The 19,132-nt window shown below is 37.3% G+C and overlaps 1 protein-coding gene across 4 annotated transcripts in view; it reads right to left on the bottom strand.

The window, feature by feature from the left end:
* The window catches only part of prkn (parkin RBR E3 ubiquitin protein ligase), a 990,653-nt gene that overhangs the window by 481,416 nt on the left and 490,105 nt on the right, over positions 1–19,132 (bottom strand). For all 4 annotated transcript variants that reach the window (XM_062968968.1, XM_062968967.1, XM_062968966.1 and 1 more), the window contains exon 5: positions 12,752–12,835. In XM_062968968.1, the coding sequence (XP_062825038.1) occupies positions 12,752–12,835 (84 nt within the window). The remainder of the gene's footprint in view (positions 1–12,751; positions 12,836–19,132) is intronic.

Raw genomic sequence — 19,132 nt, 5'->3', positions numbered from 1 at the left:
ACATCAATACACACACACACCCACACACACACACACACACACAGTCTGAGTACTTCTTTGTACAGCATGTCACCAAACCATTACAGTAGATGCAAAAGTGCAAACAAGGTTCATCTTTTTTTGGAGAAAAACATGACCCTCTTAATTATCAATCCAGTTAATTATACTTCTATAGCCCCTCCTCCTATATAGCACTTGTTTAAAAGGATAAATAGCTACTACTCATGATGGCTTCATATTATCTCCAATGTCAGATGCAGTATACCTCTCAAAAACAGCCTCTGATACAGGACTAGGAGGAGAATCTTATGCATACAGTGGTATATGGCTGACTATGCTAGCAACAAGGTGCTGGTCTAATCCAGATCTCTTGTGGTTTAACTGTGCATTCCCAAGCATAGCTCTCTCTAGATATGTGTGTCTTCAAATATTCTGACAACTAACCAGTGTAGCATCCAACCTCAGACAATATATGATACCTTCTAATCCTATTTAATTAAGTCAATGAGTTTTCTTCATATTTATGTGGGTAAGGAACTGTAGCTTTCAGTGCTGTTAGACTAGTATTTTATGTTTAAACTATTTTTATTTTATATTATTTCAAATCTCCTTTTATTTTTAATATATATCTTCTGGATTTATTAGAAAATTAGGATGTACTGTATTTTTAAAATATATTAAAATTCTAAATTTATTAAACTTAATTTAGAAACTGTGTCTATCTCCAGCTTGTCTTCCTAGCTGCTATGTCATAGTTTACTCTTAGGGGAGTTGTATACACTAGATGCACTGGGCTACATTTATAGTACACAAGGAAAACAGGGACTGGACAGAGTGTTCTCTAAAAATAATCAAAAGGAATTTCAGGATGCTTCTTCATGGCCCATTCCACTTTAGGATTACAGAGTACCTGCCAATTATTCAAGATTCAAGATAGCCCATGTTCTCAGCTCACACTCTACCAAGCTGCAACCAATGGAAGGTGTGACCATTTTAACACCGAGCTCAATGTTTTTACATTTTTCCCATGTTGGCACCATGGCATTAACACAATTGAATATTTCTGGGAGATCAGTAGAGTGAAACTATAATATTTATTTATTGTTTATTAACTTACTTTATTTCTATCCCATTTTTCTCTCCCATGGGAACTCAAAGCGGCTCACAATGACATATGGGTAGTGTAACATCTTGTTCCTCTTCCATGAGAAAGAAACAGCATAAGCTTTGGAATTCATATCAAAAGCTTTTCTGCCATTTGGGTAATATAAAGGACTGTATCACAAAGGTCCATGGCTTTACCATGCATCGTGGCAAATCCATGGGATCCCAGTGTGGGAAATGTCACTTCACAGCCTGTATCGTGTGACTTACCTTGTACCCCATCACATGGGAGAAGTGTCGCCGCCAACTCCCCCCCCCCCCCCCCACTGTTCTGAAGGCAACACAGGAGCATACATTGCATGCTCTTGACAGAGCCCGGCTGGAAGTACACGTGTGTTGTTTAATGAACTCCATCCTGAAAGGGGAGAATAGGCGACATACGGCAGGGAAAGTAGCCCATCTGATGAGGTTGACAAACAGTATAACATTCAAGAAAAAGCAGGCAAGCTGGTCAAAGTTCTCACAATAGTTACTGCAGTCTCTTCACAGAAAGATTCAAATGTATCTGCTCCCATTCTTTCTTATTTTCCTTCCTTTTCCCTCTCAGCATCTTTCCTTTTTATCTTTCCCCAGCCCGATCCTTCACACACACCTTTCTCACTGAACTGATAGTCATCAACATGTCTTGAGCCACAGTTTGTATACATTTCCATTGGAATAAGGGAGTATGCTTTCTTTTCCTTAAGGGTGGTTTCCACATTATTCTGCACACTCTTACAGGGTGAAATTTGAATTGAGATAATTTTTAGAAGCATTCCTACATAAAGGTGCTGTTAAATCACTACATAATATACATTAAGTTGTATTTTAATTTTAAAAAACTGCTGCAAGCATTCATTTATATTAGGATGTGCATTACCAGAAGCATTAAAATTCATTTAAAGAATCAACCGGTAAATATAGTCAGCTGCTTAGATTTTAGTGGGGATTTCTCAGGAGCAGATAAGCTCATTGCTCTGCTGAGACTCATGCTATCAGCTTTGTGTGTAATTGCTTGAGATATATTTTCTCGGTCACACTTACTGCAATCCTCTTGTGGAAACAAAATCCTTCATCCTCAAACCTTTAGCTGCACAGAATGAGTCTGCAGTCTTTGGATATGACATCCAACCTTTCAATTCTTTTGAAAAAAGAAGTACCTATTTTATTGTAACTAACTTCCCTGTAGGAAAATTCACTTAAGACAAGGCAATGGCAAACCACCATGCACTATGGGGTCATATCCTGATCTCAGAGAAGATTATGTCTGCAATACCTGTGAGACTGGAGGAAACTTGACACTGCAAGTCAAGGCTGCCAATGTCAAAATGGTCAACAAGAACACTTGTTGGTCTCAGCCAACAAATAATGGCCTCTTCTACAACAAATAATGGTCTCTTTTACAAAACCTCTCATGAAGATTAATAAGAACAACAACTGACCAGAGAGCACAAAATATTTTTGAAGTACAATTAAATAATAATAAAAATTCTAATGGATTTTTCAGAAGGTGCTTTAAAATTACTACATCAAATAGAAGACTAAGGGGCTTTCATATGAACTGGCTAATCGTATAAAAGCATCCCCACAAATGGATTGGTGAATTTCTCAGAAATCAGTCAGACTAACTTAAAAACTAGGAAACTCATTTTTCCTAATGTGCAAAGTCTTTGACTATAAACATGATTACATGGACCTTTTTAAAACCCTGGATTGTAAAAAAAATTAGAATAGCAAACATGGATAAATTAGAAATGATGAACAAAGAAAACACAAACAAAAAAAACTTTATCAAAGACTGGGAACCATTTCTAAATTTGTTTAAAAATGCAAGAGGGAAAAGTTTTTATAGAAGAAATTTATAATTAATAACTATCATGTTAGAAGAAAGAATGGAAAAATATTGTAATAGAAAAAAAAGAACAGAACTGTAAATGACTGTCTGTAACCCAAAGGACAGGAAGTCACTACAACGGGAGGGGTAGGAGGAAGGAATGATGTAGTCAAGTAAAAACATTAATATATAAATGTTATGAAATATTGCACTGGTTCATGTACATATGTGCGTGTATAGATTTTTATTGTTTTTCTTTTTGATGTATATGCAAATTTAAAATTCAGTGATACCTTAAGTTAAGAGTTTAATTCGTTCTGTGACTGAGTCCTTAATTCAAATCACTCTAATCTCAAAGCAAATTTTCACAGTAAAATGTATTGAAATGCTATTAATTTATTCCAGCCGCCCAAAAACCCCTCCCAGTTTTTATTATGTGTTTTCAAATAAGACAATGTACTCTATAAATAACAAATAATATATAAATGTGCGTTCACACAGAACAATAAAAAAGGAAGATCAACTTTAAAATGGTAGAAGCACAAATCTGACGCACAATGTTAGAAGCAAAAAGTTGTGGCAAGGAAGCATAAAGCACAAAGTGAAGAGGCAGAAGCATAATGTTCTTCATACTGTACTCATTCCAGCCTCCCTCTCCCCCTCCCTCTCTTCATGAAGTCAAACATACCAGGAATAAAAATCACACAAAATCAATTAACCCAAAGTTCTTCAAAGCGGACAAGAGGAAAGCAGACAAGCAATCTCCTAAAGCGGACAAGAGCTTGTGGCACGAGGCATGGAAGTTGCTCCCTTGAAGCCCTAAAACCCTGTACTCTGGTGCCAGCATGCCCTCTGGCACTAGCGCTTAGCTCAAAACTCTGCTCATATGGCAAAGCAAAACTTGAGCCACACAATTGCTCTTAACTCAAAATGCTCTTAAGTCAAGGTTCTTCTATAAACAAAATGCTATATATGATTGAAAATAAATGCATAAGTATGCCTGATAAAAATTTATCTTGGGGTGTTTTTTCTAAACCTTGTCTTCGTAGCGGTTAGCAAAGCTGGGTTTAGTTCATGAAAAGCGAAGAACATATGAGCAATCTGAGTAAGAAGGGATATGTGTGTTCATTCACCAACAACATTTTAAAGGGCTGACCTATTTTTGAATCAAGCTGAAGGAAGTTCACTTATCTCCAATACTTTTCACTGTGCATTATGGGAACCCTGTGATTCCACTTTAACAGCCATAGCTGCAGTCTATGAATTACAGAGTTTTTTGCATGGCATCTAATGTCCCCGGCTGATAATTCTAAACACAACTCTTTAAATGGTAAATCCCAGGATTCCACATCCCTTAATTTTGTAGTATGAAAGGATCCTTATATTCTAGGAAACAGTTATCACAATCCTTCCACTACACAATTTATCTTGGGGTGTTTTGTTGTTCAAGGCTGCTGGTGGTGCTGAATTTTCTGTGCGTTTGCTAGGGTAATCAAGCTCCATGGCCAGGACTTGCAGAAAAGAAGAACAAAGCTTTTGGAGATTGCAGGACGTAATCCTGGCTTCTATATCAACTCATAGCATATTGGGGCTGCAAATGAACTGGTCTTCTAGAGGCTATGAAAGGAGTAATAGGATGCCCCATTTGTTTTCTACCGGCCACAATTCAGACTAAAGCCATGCTAGTATTTTGAGGAGTTGGGGTGGGAGAGGAGATTAACCTTCAGATGTGAATGGCTATGTGAAACTAGCATTGTTCCTAGAGAGGGTTTTTTTTTCAAGGAGGAAAAGCAGCTAATGAAGCTACAACTAATCAGAGTCATGAATATGATGAACCAGCATGAAAAATGTAGGCATATTTTTAACTCCCACATTCCAACTCTTTCTACCTCAAAAACGTTTATTACTTTAATATATACACACAAATAAATGTAGCAATTATTCTTGGCTTCTTGAAATATACCAGGTTTCCGGTCTGACTTTCAGTTCTGACAAACTACTGGCTTTGCAATCAAGGGTGAATAACAACATGATAATGAGCCCAGATGTTTCACAGGTTAAGATGTTTCACGTGCCACAGCCCAGCTTTGATGAGGTTCAACTTAGCTTAATGTACCACAGTCTTCACATCTTACAAATCCCTATCTGGCATCAGGGCAAGTTTATGCTACCTTCCCTTTTAAAATAAATTTTGGTAGTGAAATGTAATCTGCAAAACATAAGATGCTTTTCAGTTAATGCACCACAATTTCCAAGCTCCCAGAACGTTCACTCACAGACTGAACGTTAAAGGCTCCAGAAAAAGACATTGCAGCCAGTAAGCTGTATCATTGATCGAGAGATTAACTGTGGACTGGAACAAGTTTACCCATGCTCTGAAAGAAGTATTTGCAGACCACTGACATGATGGAATGTGGATAATAGGCCACTCAATGTCTATTTACGTACTTTCCCCATTATAAAATTTTAAGCCATTATAGAGCACTTTAAGGATGTTTTGAGACAGATACTGCACTCCTTGGCCAGAGCTTTAAGTGAGCTCAGCGCTATTGCCGTTGTTACGAAGGGCTAATTTTAGCAATTCACTGTAATGCTGGGCCTGTAATGTTATTGAGAATGTTGACCAGACAAGGGACTCTACTTGAAAGAATCCCACTGACACCTAGGACCTCTTCACAAGGTCCTCAAGGGCCATGCCATTGCATTGGCAGTCACCCAAAAGTGTGTAGACACATGCATCAGATAGTGGAAGTGGCAGGTAGAAAAGACACAATCTGAAGCCGGAGGCTAACACTAGTGTTTCTCTCCACATTCACTGGGAGCTAGGGACTTCAAGTCAGTGCAGGAAGTTTTAATTCAGATGTCATCTGAGGTTCTGAAGAGAATTCCTAATTGAAGGAGCTAGTCATGTGAATCCTGGCAGCTATTAAGAGAGTTATTATTTCAGTATACTGCTATTGTCCTTTTCTTCATATCCACCACGTAGATCATAGAACATGTATGTGAAAGTACATTCCAAAAAACCCTGAAAAATGAGTTATAGGTATAGGCATCAAATGACTTCAGTACAGGCTTGAGAAATTACATTCTATAGCAAAAGAATGCATATCTTCAATATGTTGTTTTCAATTCCTGTAAAATTTGTTCAGATGGATTTAGTAACTTTTGGAAACAAACTCTACACATAAGCCACAAAGTTTTCAAACATCTTTAAATACTCATTCACACTCAATATTTCCTCTCAAGGAGAGAGAAAAGCACAGGATATGTGAGAAATGACAATCACACACTGTTATGATGAGATGTTTGCTTGGATCACTTTACTCTTAAGTTACCCCATCTGCTTACTCTTCCATACTACACAACTATAAGGTAAAGGTAAAGGTTTCCCCTGATGTTAAGTCCAGTCATGTCTGACTCTGGGGGTTGGTGCTCATCTCCACTTCTAAGCCGAAGAGCCGGCGTTGTCCATAGACACCTCCAAGGTCATGTGGCTGGCATGACTGCATGGAGCGCATGTATAGTCAACTCTATACCTTGGTACATTTTATTAATATTTATTAAGATTTGATAAAGTGCTGTCTCTTATAATCTCTAGGTTCTCCAGTGTGACTCTGCTATGAACTTCTACCAGAACCTGATCACAGAGTCATGCTGGAGGACCTAAAGATTCTCTGAGAGGTGTCCGCCAGGTTAAAAAAAATAGCAATTCTGATTTTTCATTTTTGTGGGGTTCCTATTTTTATGTCCCCCTAATCCCACCAATGTGGAAGGCTAACTGCATTGTACTTAGATGCATCCTATAAAACAGTGGAGTATGTAGTTTGGTAATGCACCAGAGATCTCGGGCAGGGGATTCTAAATACCTCACAAATCTACAAATCCAAGGACTCCATAGAATGAAGGCATGGCAGTTAAAAGGATATCAAACTGCTATAACTGTTTAGTGTGAAAGAGATCTAAGTGAGGGACAAGAAAGTGCACACTTCTTTTACATGACATCGGTGCTGTGGCACTTAGCTGATGACTGGATCAAATACAACAAGGCTTCAGTATTTGCTGTGATATTGTTTCTTCACAGAGTAACAAAAAAAAGTGTGTATTAAAGTGCTTAGCTGCTGGGACCCTTTGAGTTTCAAGAGCTAGAGGCAACTTTATTTTTATGTACCACTACCTGGCCCTAACTTCTCTGTACCATCATTCTTTTATAGATAAGTTTGTGTTAGGAAGCCTCTTAAAACAGACAGACCAGCAGTAGACTCTAGGTTTGCCAAAGCACTTGCCATGTACCTAGTTAAGCATCAGATCAAGAGCCCATTCAGATAATAATGGCATTTGCATGAGCTCTGAGATCTAGAATGTAACCCTTTCTGACTTACCTGAACTCTATGTCTAATATTTTTCCACTGAGACTAGATAAATTTCATGGCTTGATTTATTCTCCAGTGCGTCACAGTGGGCTGATGAGTCCCCCGTGGCTGAATTATTTCAAAGTGATTCTCCGCAAGGTTATAGCTCTGTCTCTTTGCTCACCTTCTCAAAAGCCTTACTCTGTAAGAGACTCTTGATGATCCTTTCATGCGATCACATCTTGGCTAGGGAAAAGTGCCTGCTTAATTGCCTGGCTCTTAAAAATGAGATACAGAACATTTTTTCATTTCACAATCAGGAGGACTCTGCAGTGTTACATGGCAATGTCTTTAACAATAATTTCCCCTTACGTATTTTAAAGTTTTAAAATTATAATAGTGACATTTTCACCCAATGGGAAAAGCATACAGCAACACTGAACCTCAATAAAGAAGAATATATCCATCAAGTTATAGTAGCAGAAATATTTTATCTATAAAAGGGAATAGAAAGCTTGCATTGCAAGTCAGGTATATTTTAGCCATAATACATATTATTGAACCCATAATTTCCATGGGGATAAAGGGAAATGCAGGCTAAATTAATTTACTTAGAAATCTGCCTCATATGAGTGGAACTTCTGTGTGTACATCTGAATTCTTAAAAAGAGCAGCATGTTGGAGATAAGTTGTTTCATAACAAATTTGCAAATTTTCCACACCAAATTCTCTTCCTAGTCTTGCAATCCTTTGATCATGGTAATCAAACTTCTGACAGTTGAAATCCCTAACATCTGAAGGGCCAAAGGTTTTCTATAACCTCTTAAAATTATGCTCAGTTGCATACTTATAGCAGCATCTAATTATTATTGCTATTGCACAGACATGGAAAAGCTGCTGTGTGAACATCATAAGCTCCAACCAGGATTGAATATAATGGCTCCCAATGTTCACTTTAATAGTCAGTGCTTATTTTTCCACTGCCTTATATATAATACAAACTCATTTCAATACATGAAGAAGAGACGAAAATATGAACATGATCCTAGTTAAGTCTACCAAGAGAATAGGCACCTTGTCTTCCTGATTCAGGATCCTACATTGTATAGGTAATTTAAATAGAGTTCTGTAATACTGGGTTCTAAATTATTCACATTTTTAAAATGCAGTATGTATTTCTTCTTGGCTCTCAACATACCTATTCACTCATTCTACAAAGAAGGTTGAATCAATAAGTGGAGAGGGGATTAAGTTAATCCTGCCCACTCTGTTTCCTGTCTGAAGAGCCTCTCTTACATTGAGATTCCACAAATGACTGGGGGGACCCACATATCTCTGTCTGTCTGTCTGTCTGTCTGTCTGTCTACACACACACACTCAAGGCCAATGCACAATCAGAGCGGGTCCAACAATGAGGGGAATTAAGCGGTCGCTTGGGGCGCAAAACATACGGGGGCACAGTCAAGACTGCTTTTTCTGTTGATTTGTTGTAAAACATGATGTTTTGGTGCTTAATTTGTAAAATCTTAATGTAATTTGATGTTTAATAGGCTTTTCCTTAATCCCTCCTTATTATCCAACATTTTCACTTATCCAATGCTTTTATTTTTCAGTGATTGGTTTTGGGGGGGGGGGGTGCCAAAATTCTTTTCACCTACACTTGAAAAATACCTAGGGCCGGCTCTGTGCACAATGGATATGAAGTCCTGTGCAAGTTTTTCCTTATCTAGCAGGCTGCTTGAAGAAGCACACTTGCTTTTTTCTGGAGACCTGAATTGATGAGTTGCACATAATATTTTAAAATTTGAATAATAATAAGAAGAAGAAAGAAGAAGAAGAAGAAGAAGAAGAAGAAGAAGAAGAAGAAGAAGAAACTTTATTTATATCCTGCCTCCTCTCTCTGGAGGGACTTGGGGCGGCTTACAGCAAAACCAACAAATACAATAATAATATAAACAGACAATAACCACACATCAATTAATAAAGCAATATAGCACTTTCGATTTAATTGATGGGATAAAAACAACAGGAAAGCTGTAAGAATGATTAAGAGGCAAATCTAAATTTGGAACTTCACCTGGCTTCATTCCCTACTTTTGATAGTTCAAATCTTCAAAGCAAACTTTTATGACAGAACATTGCACAACAAACAGGACAATGATATCTGTGTTTTGCAGAAACTAGGAAAGCATAATTTGGGGATATTCCAGCATTTCTCCCACTAGTTGTGCTGGATCAGATTTCTGAGTGTTTTAGTCCAACCTTGGTTGGAGGACCGCATGATTCTCATCCTGCACTACAGAGAGAAGTAAAATTTTATTTCTTTTGTCTGGAAATGTTTGAACAGAACTCGATGGCTAAAATAAAGATTTCCAGTGGCTGAAAGGCACTGAAGAAATGTTATCTTTAATCACCATACCAGAAACTGTTGTCATTAAATGGTTTAACTAGCTTTTTTGTGCATTCTTTCACTGAAGGTGGGTACTTTGACTAAGGTTTTCCAAAGCGCTTCTAACCAATTGACTTCATTTTTTGTATGAGGCATGAATGCTTTGCTTCATGAGAAATATGGCACATCTTAACACAGCTTTGATTAGCAACATGAATTTAATTATTACCAATACCAAGGAGATTGTGGTAAATTTCCAAAATATTAATTAATCTTAACACTATAGATTTTTCAGTGCTGTCCTTAAAATTCATCATTTTATTAATGAGAGCAGCAACATCCACATAATTTATGAAGTATTTGCTTTAGCAAAATTTAGGAGCCTCTTGAGGATGAGTAGACAACCTCCAAGAAACCATTACCTTAATTTCAAAACTCTATTGACTTCAATATTCCCTGAACATCTTGTGTAAACTGGAATATCCCAGCTGAGCACCAAAGTTTGCTTCTGAAGCATCTCTGATGGATGTACAATTTCTTGGGAAGCCAGATGAGTTTTATAATAAATTAATCATATTGTTTATCTTAAGACTGCAATCTAGATATTTACAGCACTCTTATTAACACTGTATTTAGGTGTGTAAATATGACATTAAAAAGCAGACCCTCGTAGTAGTCAAAAACCCCAGGGGATAAAGGTATCACATGTCCAGGAGATTATGGCAACTAGATTCTGGTTATGAGGACATAGTAAGGTGGTTCCTTCGGATTGAGGTATATTCAAATGTATTTATATTTTAATCATAGATTATCTGGGAGAGGCATCCTTCCCAGAAAGCATGAAAATGCTATATGGAAAGATGTTGACAAACTAACTGCCTTCATTCTCCCTATCAGTTAGGAGTCAAGCAATACCCAGGAATGGTTCTGAAGTCAATATTCTGTTTTATTTCCACAGGAGGGTTGAAGACAGTTTTAAATCCTTTTAAATAATATTTATAAATCTCCAAAATCATACCAATGTGTTTCCAAGAGCATTTCCCTCAAAATTCTAATCAGAAACTATTTTGCCTACTTCAGTGATGCATAGTATCATGCTATGCTATAAAGGCAGCCACAAATGCATTTACTCTTCTGATAATTGCAAGATAAAACGATTAATGAAAATGCATTCAGGGATTACATATCTTGATCACTGCATCATAGTGCATGAAGTGGTTAGCTACCATCAGGTTTCTTGTGGGACCTTTTGGCCATGCTTAGTAATTGTCTACCCCCTATCAAGAAAAGACAACTCAGAGGCAAGATTAACACTACTGAACTGAAGCTGCTATCTCTAAAATATATTCCAGCACATTTTAAAAATCTGTGCAGGGTCCAGTACAGACAGAGAACGTTTTGGCAAATATAGAAGAGGATTAGCTATGAATACGGAACATTTTAGAAAGCTTAAGGGACTAGTTGAGATTCTACTTTTTAAAAATTATCTTTCAAGCTATCTGAGTTACCTCTCCCAGTAGGAATGTGACGGCTCATCTGGGGTATATACATGATGGCACCCACATTTATTTTGGCCTTCCATAAAATGGCAAATCTAGGAGGGCAGTCAATTGCTTTGTTGAAGCAAAGTAGATCTAAGTGTGATAAATGTGTTGACAGAGAACAATTTCAGACTCCTTTGTATGAGGGCTATCCAGAAAGTAGATTACGTTTTGGAATTAAAAATGAACAAAGTATAGGAGAAAACATGCGGTATTTGGGTGTGGCTTTCAACTGCGTATGGTAAATGTTTTCTCCTATACTTTGTTCATTTTTAATTCTAAAATGTAATCTACCTTCTGGATAGCCCTCATACATGCTTTTAAGGTCTAGAAGACAGGCAGGAGAAGAGAATGATGTTGAGGAAAAAGGAAGGAAAAAGGAAGAGGGGCCAACCAGGGCAAGATGGATAGATAGTATCCTTGAAGTGACTAGCTTGACCATGAAGGAGCTGGGGGCGGTGACAGCCGTCATGGAGCTCTGGCATGGGCTGGCCCATGAAGCCACAAAGAGTCGGAAGCGACTGAACGAATAAACAACAACAACAAAGAAAGGCAGGACAGAAGTGTAGCAAGCAGCCATACACAAATACCAAATTCAGCACACATATGCTCATGGAAATCAATTAAAAGAAAGTTTTTGTATTTGACTGCAATCATTGTTCAGAAAATTCCACAGGCCATATTCATAAATTCCACAGGCCATGTTCATAAATTTAGGACCATCTCAACAAGGTAACTCCTCTCATGCCAGAACAATTAAAATGATTATATTAACTGCATTAGGACCCATAGAATGTATGAAAATAGTTAGTTATCCTTGTTGGGACCACCTTCCATCTGGAAATACAGGTCCTTGCTGAAAAAAGCCATGTGGATCCCAAACTGGTCTCTACAGTTACTTATGGACCCACCACCAAGGCTCTACCCTTGGAAGACAATCATACTCAGCTACAATTGATTGCCTATAATGATGATATCCTCCCCTAGTTCTGTAGCTGTGTTTCTTCAAAGAGAAACTTCAAAATTCATTAAAAATACCAATATGGCCAAACTTAGGTGACTCAAAGCCAAGGATAGGATACATATTACAAGTAAACGAGTAGCATTTTTATTGAGCAAAGCAGATTTTCAATAATTTTGCTGTGTAGAAAGGATGTCTGAAGAATTCATTGATTAAAGAAGCATTTATTTCTCTATGCCCCTCTCCCAGGTCATCTTCATATTGCAATAATATTGGAAGACTTCTAAGGGATAATTGAGAAGTATTATGACAATATACTCATACCTGAAAACTTACATTTTCATCAACAAACCTCATTTTGGTAGTATTTTAAAATGTTGACACAATATTAATTTTTATTTGGCTCATGATCTATGACCACCAATCACAATTCTGTCAAAACACAGAAGCCCACAGTCTTTAGTTTATGTGTTTAATTTTTCTAAGTGACTCAATTTAGTTTATTTGATCGTTATTATATTGACGATCTCTTACCGCTACTTCTCCATTGCAGTTTCGAGACTGGCAAACACCAGTTATTCTGTTGGGAATCAGAACGTCTTCCCAGCAAGATGGACCCTTTCCAAAACAAAACAGAAAAGAGAAATTACATTTAAAATACCATTAGAAAGAAACTGTATTTTTAAAAAAAAAAAAATCCATTAGAATGTTCTTGAGCAGAAAAGAGCACAAGGAAAAACATCATAGTTGAAAAAGAGGAACATCAAAACAGAAAAAGAAAGCCCTGCATAGATACATGCATAATGAATATAAAACACACAACTGAATGTACATGAGATGCATTAAATATTGAAATATCATATAAAATATGTTATACAAAGCTTCAGAAATGTAAAATCAAATGTTCCATGTAATATTGTCAAAGTTGCTCCTACTGCATAAATCAGGAGAATTATTTGAATCAAGGATAGAAATCTTATGGTCTTCCAAGAGTTTTTGGACTGTGACTCCCAGCAATTCTTGCCAGCATAGCAAGTGGTAAGGAATACTGGAAACTGTAGTACAGTGCCCCATCCATTTTAAATACAGTTTCAATCCAAAGGCCAGGACTTATGCTCTCAGCCCAATCTGTGATAGGTTCACCTTAGGATTGCCATATGTCAAAACCAACTTGAAGGCACACAACAAGAACAAGAAACCTTGTTTTAATGAGAAAAAATTGAGGTAGTACCATGTCTGGAAATTCTAACATACTTTGGAACCCTGATATTCGAAAATCCATATTCTCCCATGACCCTGCATTCTTGAGCTTTAAAAACCTGAGAAGACACACCTCTGCTATGCTCTGGTAGAAATTTGAGACCATGCCTTGCTGGTTACTCCCCACTTTTGGAAAAATTTTGCTGCGAAAAGCCAACTTAGGCGTGCCTCTGATTATCTTCTTCAACTAGACCAATCTACTTTTATTTAACCAGACCTTTTGGCCCATAAAATATGTTGTTCTAGGTTTCCACTGGCTGTTTCATTGCTGTTTTGCCTGCTATGGTTTTAAAACTTCACTGAATCAGATTAATGTGTATTGTATTTCATTATACTGCATTTCATTATATTGTTTTAGGTTGCTTTAAGCACTGTTTGGAGGGATGGCAGGGCATAAATTAACACCTAACACGAAACAAAGAAGCATAAATACAATCTAAATGTTTGCAAAGCACATCAATTGCCACACAAGAAAAGTTTGCAAACACATACATGTATAAAGAACATTGTTCCTGGAAAGGCAATAAGTGCCCATCATGTCTGAGTTCTTCATTACCACAAGGAATGTGGTGGTTTTACAATCTCATCAGATGGGGCTGTTTTTGGTGGCATATGCAGTTTTACAACAGAGCCCACTGGCTCCTATCCCATGACACAGAACTACTTCTGGCAGGGCTCCATCACAAAACTGTAGAAGAACTAGCGTATATCACTGCTGCAGCAACATGGGAGGCTTCTGTGTTGTATTGGGACCAATGGGGTGAAGCTAGGCAGCGAACACTTCCCCCCCATAGGATGAGGTGGGCAGGAGAAGAATAGAATAGGACAGCTTTCTTGTCATTGTGCTATTGCAAAATGGAATTAAATGCCTTTCCCAGCATACACCACAAAACAACACACCCATCCCTCCGCACCCCAACCACCAACACACAGCTCCCAATGTCACATCAATGCGAAACCATGGAGTTCAAAATAGCCACATCTCTAGGATAAAACTTATCTCTCAGTCTGTTTGTCTCTGTCATCTTGTACTGTCTGCCAGATGGCAATAATTCACATAAAGAATATGCCGAGTGAGATAGATCCCTAAGAATCCTCTGAGATTTCTTAAGGATGTGAAACTTACAAAGTTCTTCCAAAGAGGGGAGAGGGCAACCAAAGATTTTCTGTGCAGAAGTTATGACCCTTTGGGGCACCTTCCTATCTGCTACTGTGCAGTTACTAAACCACGCACAGATGAAGTAGAACAGCAGTAGAAAGTCACTAGTAGTTTTTCATTCAGTTGTTGGCTCCTTAGAAGTCTCAGGTAGTACAGTCACTGCTGTACTACTTGAGGCGATGTGGGATATGAGGTGACCTATTCCCCAGCTTGGGCACTACTAGATTCACCACGATCATGGTGATTTCAGCTGCATGTATGAGGTCATTAGTCTTTTCTTTGGTCCTATCAATTTCTTTCCTGCAATAGTCTTTGCATTAGTCATTCAAACTACTTTAGCCTGTTTATATGTTTGTACGTTTCTCCCACACTTACAAGTTTGAGATTACAATTCCCAGAATCCCGCATCCAGCCTGGGGTCCTGAGAGCTATTTGTCCCAAAAGAGTAAAATTTCCATGATCTGAAGAATGCTAATGAAAGTTCAGATATTCAGAGTAAAACAATAGCTAACATTATTTGAATAAATCTTGCCAAGAAAACTGTATGAGAAGGGTGCCCCAAGTAAGCATTGAATGAGTATAAGAAAAATTAAAATGACATGAGTATATCAGCCAGATTGGTACTAAATAACTGTGCAAAAACAAAACATCCCCCTCATGCAAGGAGCACTTCAAGTGTGATTATTTTGTTCTCTCTGAGATTTAGAGAATTCTATCAATCTGTAATCAGCTAGTCAAATGAACTATTGAAATCCCCTGCACATTACATGACTTACAATTATCAGCTTACTTTAATCAAAGAAAAGGAAAAGCTTCCTGATTACAAGATTAAAAAGGCAACTACTTTTGTAGAGACAATCAGCTGGCTACTGGGGTAAGTTTCAGTTCACAAGAAAAACACTATAGTTTTGTTTTTCCAAGAAAAGTGGCAGAATTTATTTTTTAAATGATGTTTCAAAAACTTTCAGATGTCACTGGGAATCTTGTATGGGGAGCACACTTAAAAGTAATGCTTGTCAGGTCACAATTCCTTGTTTAATAATATGAAACAAGTGTAGTTACATACATATGCAAAGCAATTCTTTGTCCACAACAGCAATTCCCAAAATTTGGTCTTCCAGTTGTTTTAGACCTCAGTTTCTAGATGTTCTAGTCAGGAATGACCAAAGTTTAGGAAACACTGATCCACAATATGGCAAAGTGAATGACACTATCAGATACTGGATCAGGCAGTGCTCAAAACATTTTTTTACAAAGTGAATTTGATGATTGGGTTCAAAGGTGGGGCAAATGAATTATCACTGTTGGAAGCTAATTTGAATAGCACTATGTTGTAGACAGAGTTATAATCACATATATGTGATTGCATATGTCTCATGTTGTTAATAAAGAAGTTATGATAGGAATTATTTTCAGTATGACCCTCGTATACAACTCTTGCAAACATGGGAGAATGATAGACAACACATATTTCCTGCACCACTGCCTGAAAATATATATCTTATTTTGACTTAGTGCAGAAATGGAAAAGTATTATCTATGAGCCACATGAGGCCCCTGCCCTTAAGTTTCCCAAACTGCCTGGAAAATATTGGGAAATTGTGTGGTTTTTGTTTGATTTTTGCCTAAGAATTATACGGAAATTCCCAGAAACATTCAGAAACATGCAAAAATTCTCAGCCCATGATCCTCCAAACCCATGTCAAATGTTTCCACTTGTCTGAGTCCCTCTCAAAATGAGTACAAGGAAGTGATGTGATATCAGTTCCACTTCCTAAAATATCTAACTACATATTAAGTCAATTCATATTGAGTTTGGCTCCAATCCAGTGCTTTCAGTCACACTTTTTATGTTGCTGGAGCAGTATGCTTCCCATTTCTATGCTGTCACATCCTATGCTACTCTGATAATATTTGAAGCAGGGAAGACATATGAGAGGGACACATTCCATAGGTCGATAGAATCTGTAAATATTCTGCAAACCAATTCTCCATTCAAGTAGTACTGATGTGAAGAATGACCATGTTACCTGTTCCTCCCGCTGTGCATTTCAAAATTTATCAGAGCAGTATGTAAGATTGACATAGCAAACATGCTCTTCAGCTTGTATAAAATTGCCCCTTGCTGTGTATGCACCATGACAACCCATCAGTTTGCATTAATATGCTCAAAAGGATTTCGGCAACATTTATTTTCTATTTTGAATTTCCAGTTTTATCAACACAACAAGAGGTTAAAATCCCAGAAAGAAATAGAAATGATACAGAAAGAAATGTTATTAATATTTCCAGCAACAACAGCACCATGACACATGCTACCTACCTACAAAAACCCCAGATTTGGTTACAATGACCAGCATACAGCACAGATTTCAACAGTTTGCATCCAAACCAAGTTGAGAGGAAACATCAGCATTGTGTATGTACCCACAAAGATCCCAGGACAGGTATATAGAAAATAAACCAACACTTAAAAACAAAAATTCTTGAAAACATTTTGTTTCCACTTTGCATTTATGTGCCAGATTTTCTGTGAAAAAATATGTCTTCTCTTTATTTAAGACAAATGCATGTAAAATAACTCAATTTCAGGCCTCACAAGCCTTTTGAACCTATTATTGCTAATATTTAGGCAACATTGAAACTGCAACCTATGGAAATTATCAAAAAATACACAAATATATAAGAACCCACTGATTCTAATGAGCTAATGTTTCTCCAATTGCCAGCTACTCCTTTCTTCAAAAGTCACTTGACTTTCAGAGGATTTTAAACCAGTTGCTCTTCATTTCCTCACATAGGAGTATATCTTGAGTGGCAGTAAATAACACTATCCCATTGAATGATGACTAGAGGAGAAGGGTTACTTCTACCTAAAACAGGAGCAAGGAAAAGTACAGCATATGTGCCCCAAGACTTTTAAAGCAGCCAGAGTCACCAAAATATCCCCTCCCTGCAAGTGGTCACCCACACCCTTGATGCTATGGGACAGAATTTTGACAGTTTCCCAAAAAAACTTTTAAAATGTTGGTTATGGGAGCATGTTGGGATGCAACCCTGCAAAGAAGCATGGAACCATTAAGTCATTAAGGTGACTCCCTTCACGTCATAGGCTTTTCTTGAAAGGTTGCAACTGCTTTCTGCTAAGGCTGTGAAAGTAGTTGACAAGACAAGGATACAGACTGGTGTTCAATCACATTATATCAAGACAGCACTATTATTTCACTATGACTGACTTGATTCTGTATTATGGAATCCTGGGGTTTGTAATTTGGTGAGGCACCCAGGCACTCTGCTGAGAATTATAAGTTCCCCTCCCTAAACTGTAAATCCCAGAATCAGAGGATGTTGTCATGGTAGTTAAAATAGAATATTAGCACTCTAAAGGTGAAGTGCGAATAGTGGTATGTGTAAACTGGTGTGGTGCCATGTCATGGAGTATTTGATTTTCCCATGTCAAGTAAAAATGCACTGTTATAGGAAATGTCATAAGTTGTGGACTCCTCCTCAAGCCTCACAGTGTGAGAAATATTATGATAAGCTATAGTTTGACTGATATTGAACAGAGCAGGTTTCAAAGTAGGAAAACAATAGCAGAATAATCATACTAGACTAGCGAAATTAACCTGAATGAGAAATTAATCAAATGCTCTGGCTGAACAGAGTTTTTAAACACTTGAAATCACGAAAATGTCAGAAACCCAGATCAGCAACAGAAAGTCAATGGTTTATCAAATAGTTTGAAACATTTAGGACTGAACTGTTAAAATGCATACTGTGTTGTTCCCTGAAGTTTTCTTCAGGGAACAATATACTGCTGAATAACATTTCAAATATCTTCATGCCAGTGGAGAAGTACACGAGAGATGTAAAATATTAAAATATCCTGCACATTTATTCTTATTGTTTATTCAGAAACCAGAAATGTTTGGGTCACCTTTCAGACAAAACAAGTTCCAAGGAAACTTGCAGTTAAAGCATTAATGCGATACTGAAACTTTAAATAGATTGGCAGAACTAAGAGCAGGATTTTTTTTTAGAAAAAGGAAATGTGGAGCTAAATTAATAATAAAATTAATATCTATAACAACATTTGCTACTGCTGCTACTAATAACTAATGCAAAGACTCACATTTTATTTAATCTCAGGGATTGCTTAAACTCCACTGTGAAACAGAGTGAGTAAGGTGTGTGTATGTGTGTGTATAGGTAGGCACAACATACAACCTTATTTGTGCCACCAAGGACAAAAATCACATTCTGGAAATATTTCATTTATGACCATTGGAAGACTTCTCCTTTGAGAAAAAAACAAAACATAAAAACAAATCACACAAAACCCCCTTTACCTAGAAATGTGGAGTCATGCCATTTGGGGACTTTGGGAAACTAAAAATGGGATTTTGACACATGCATACTAAATTTCAGTGTCACCTTTCAGATGGATGAAGTCAATCAAGTAAAACCACATCCTTAAGTTGTAGGATCTGTGTTTG

The sequence above is a fragment of the Anolis carolinensis genome, chromosome 1 (assembly GCF_035594765.1).
Source record: "Anolis carolinensis isolate JA03-04 chromosome 1, rAnoCar3.1.pri, whole genome shotgun sequence".
In the NCBI taxonomy this organism is placed as follows: Eukaryota; Metazoa; Chordata; class Lepidosauria; order Squamata; family Dactyloidae; genus Anolis; species Anolis carolinensis.
The sequence above is the reverse complement of the archived record's forward strand: the minus strand, read 5'-3'. Positions and strand labels throughout refer to the sequence as shown.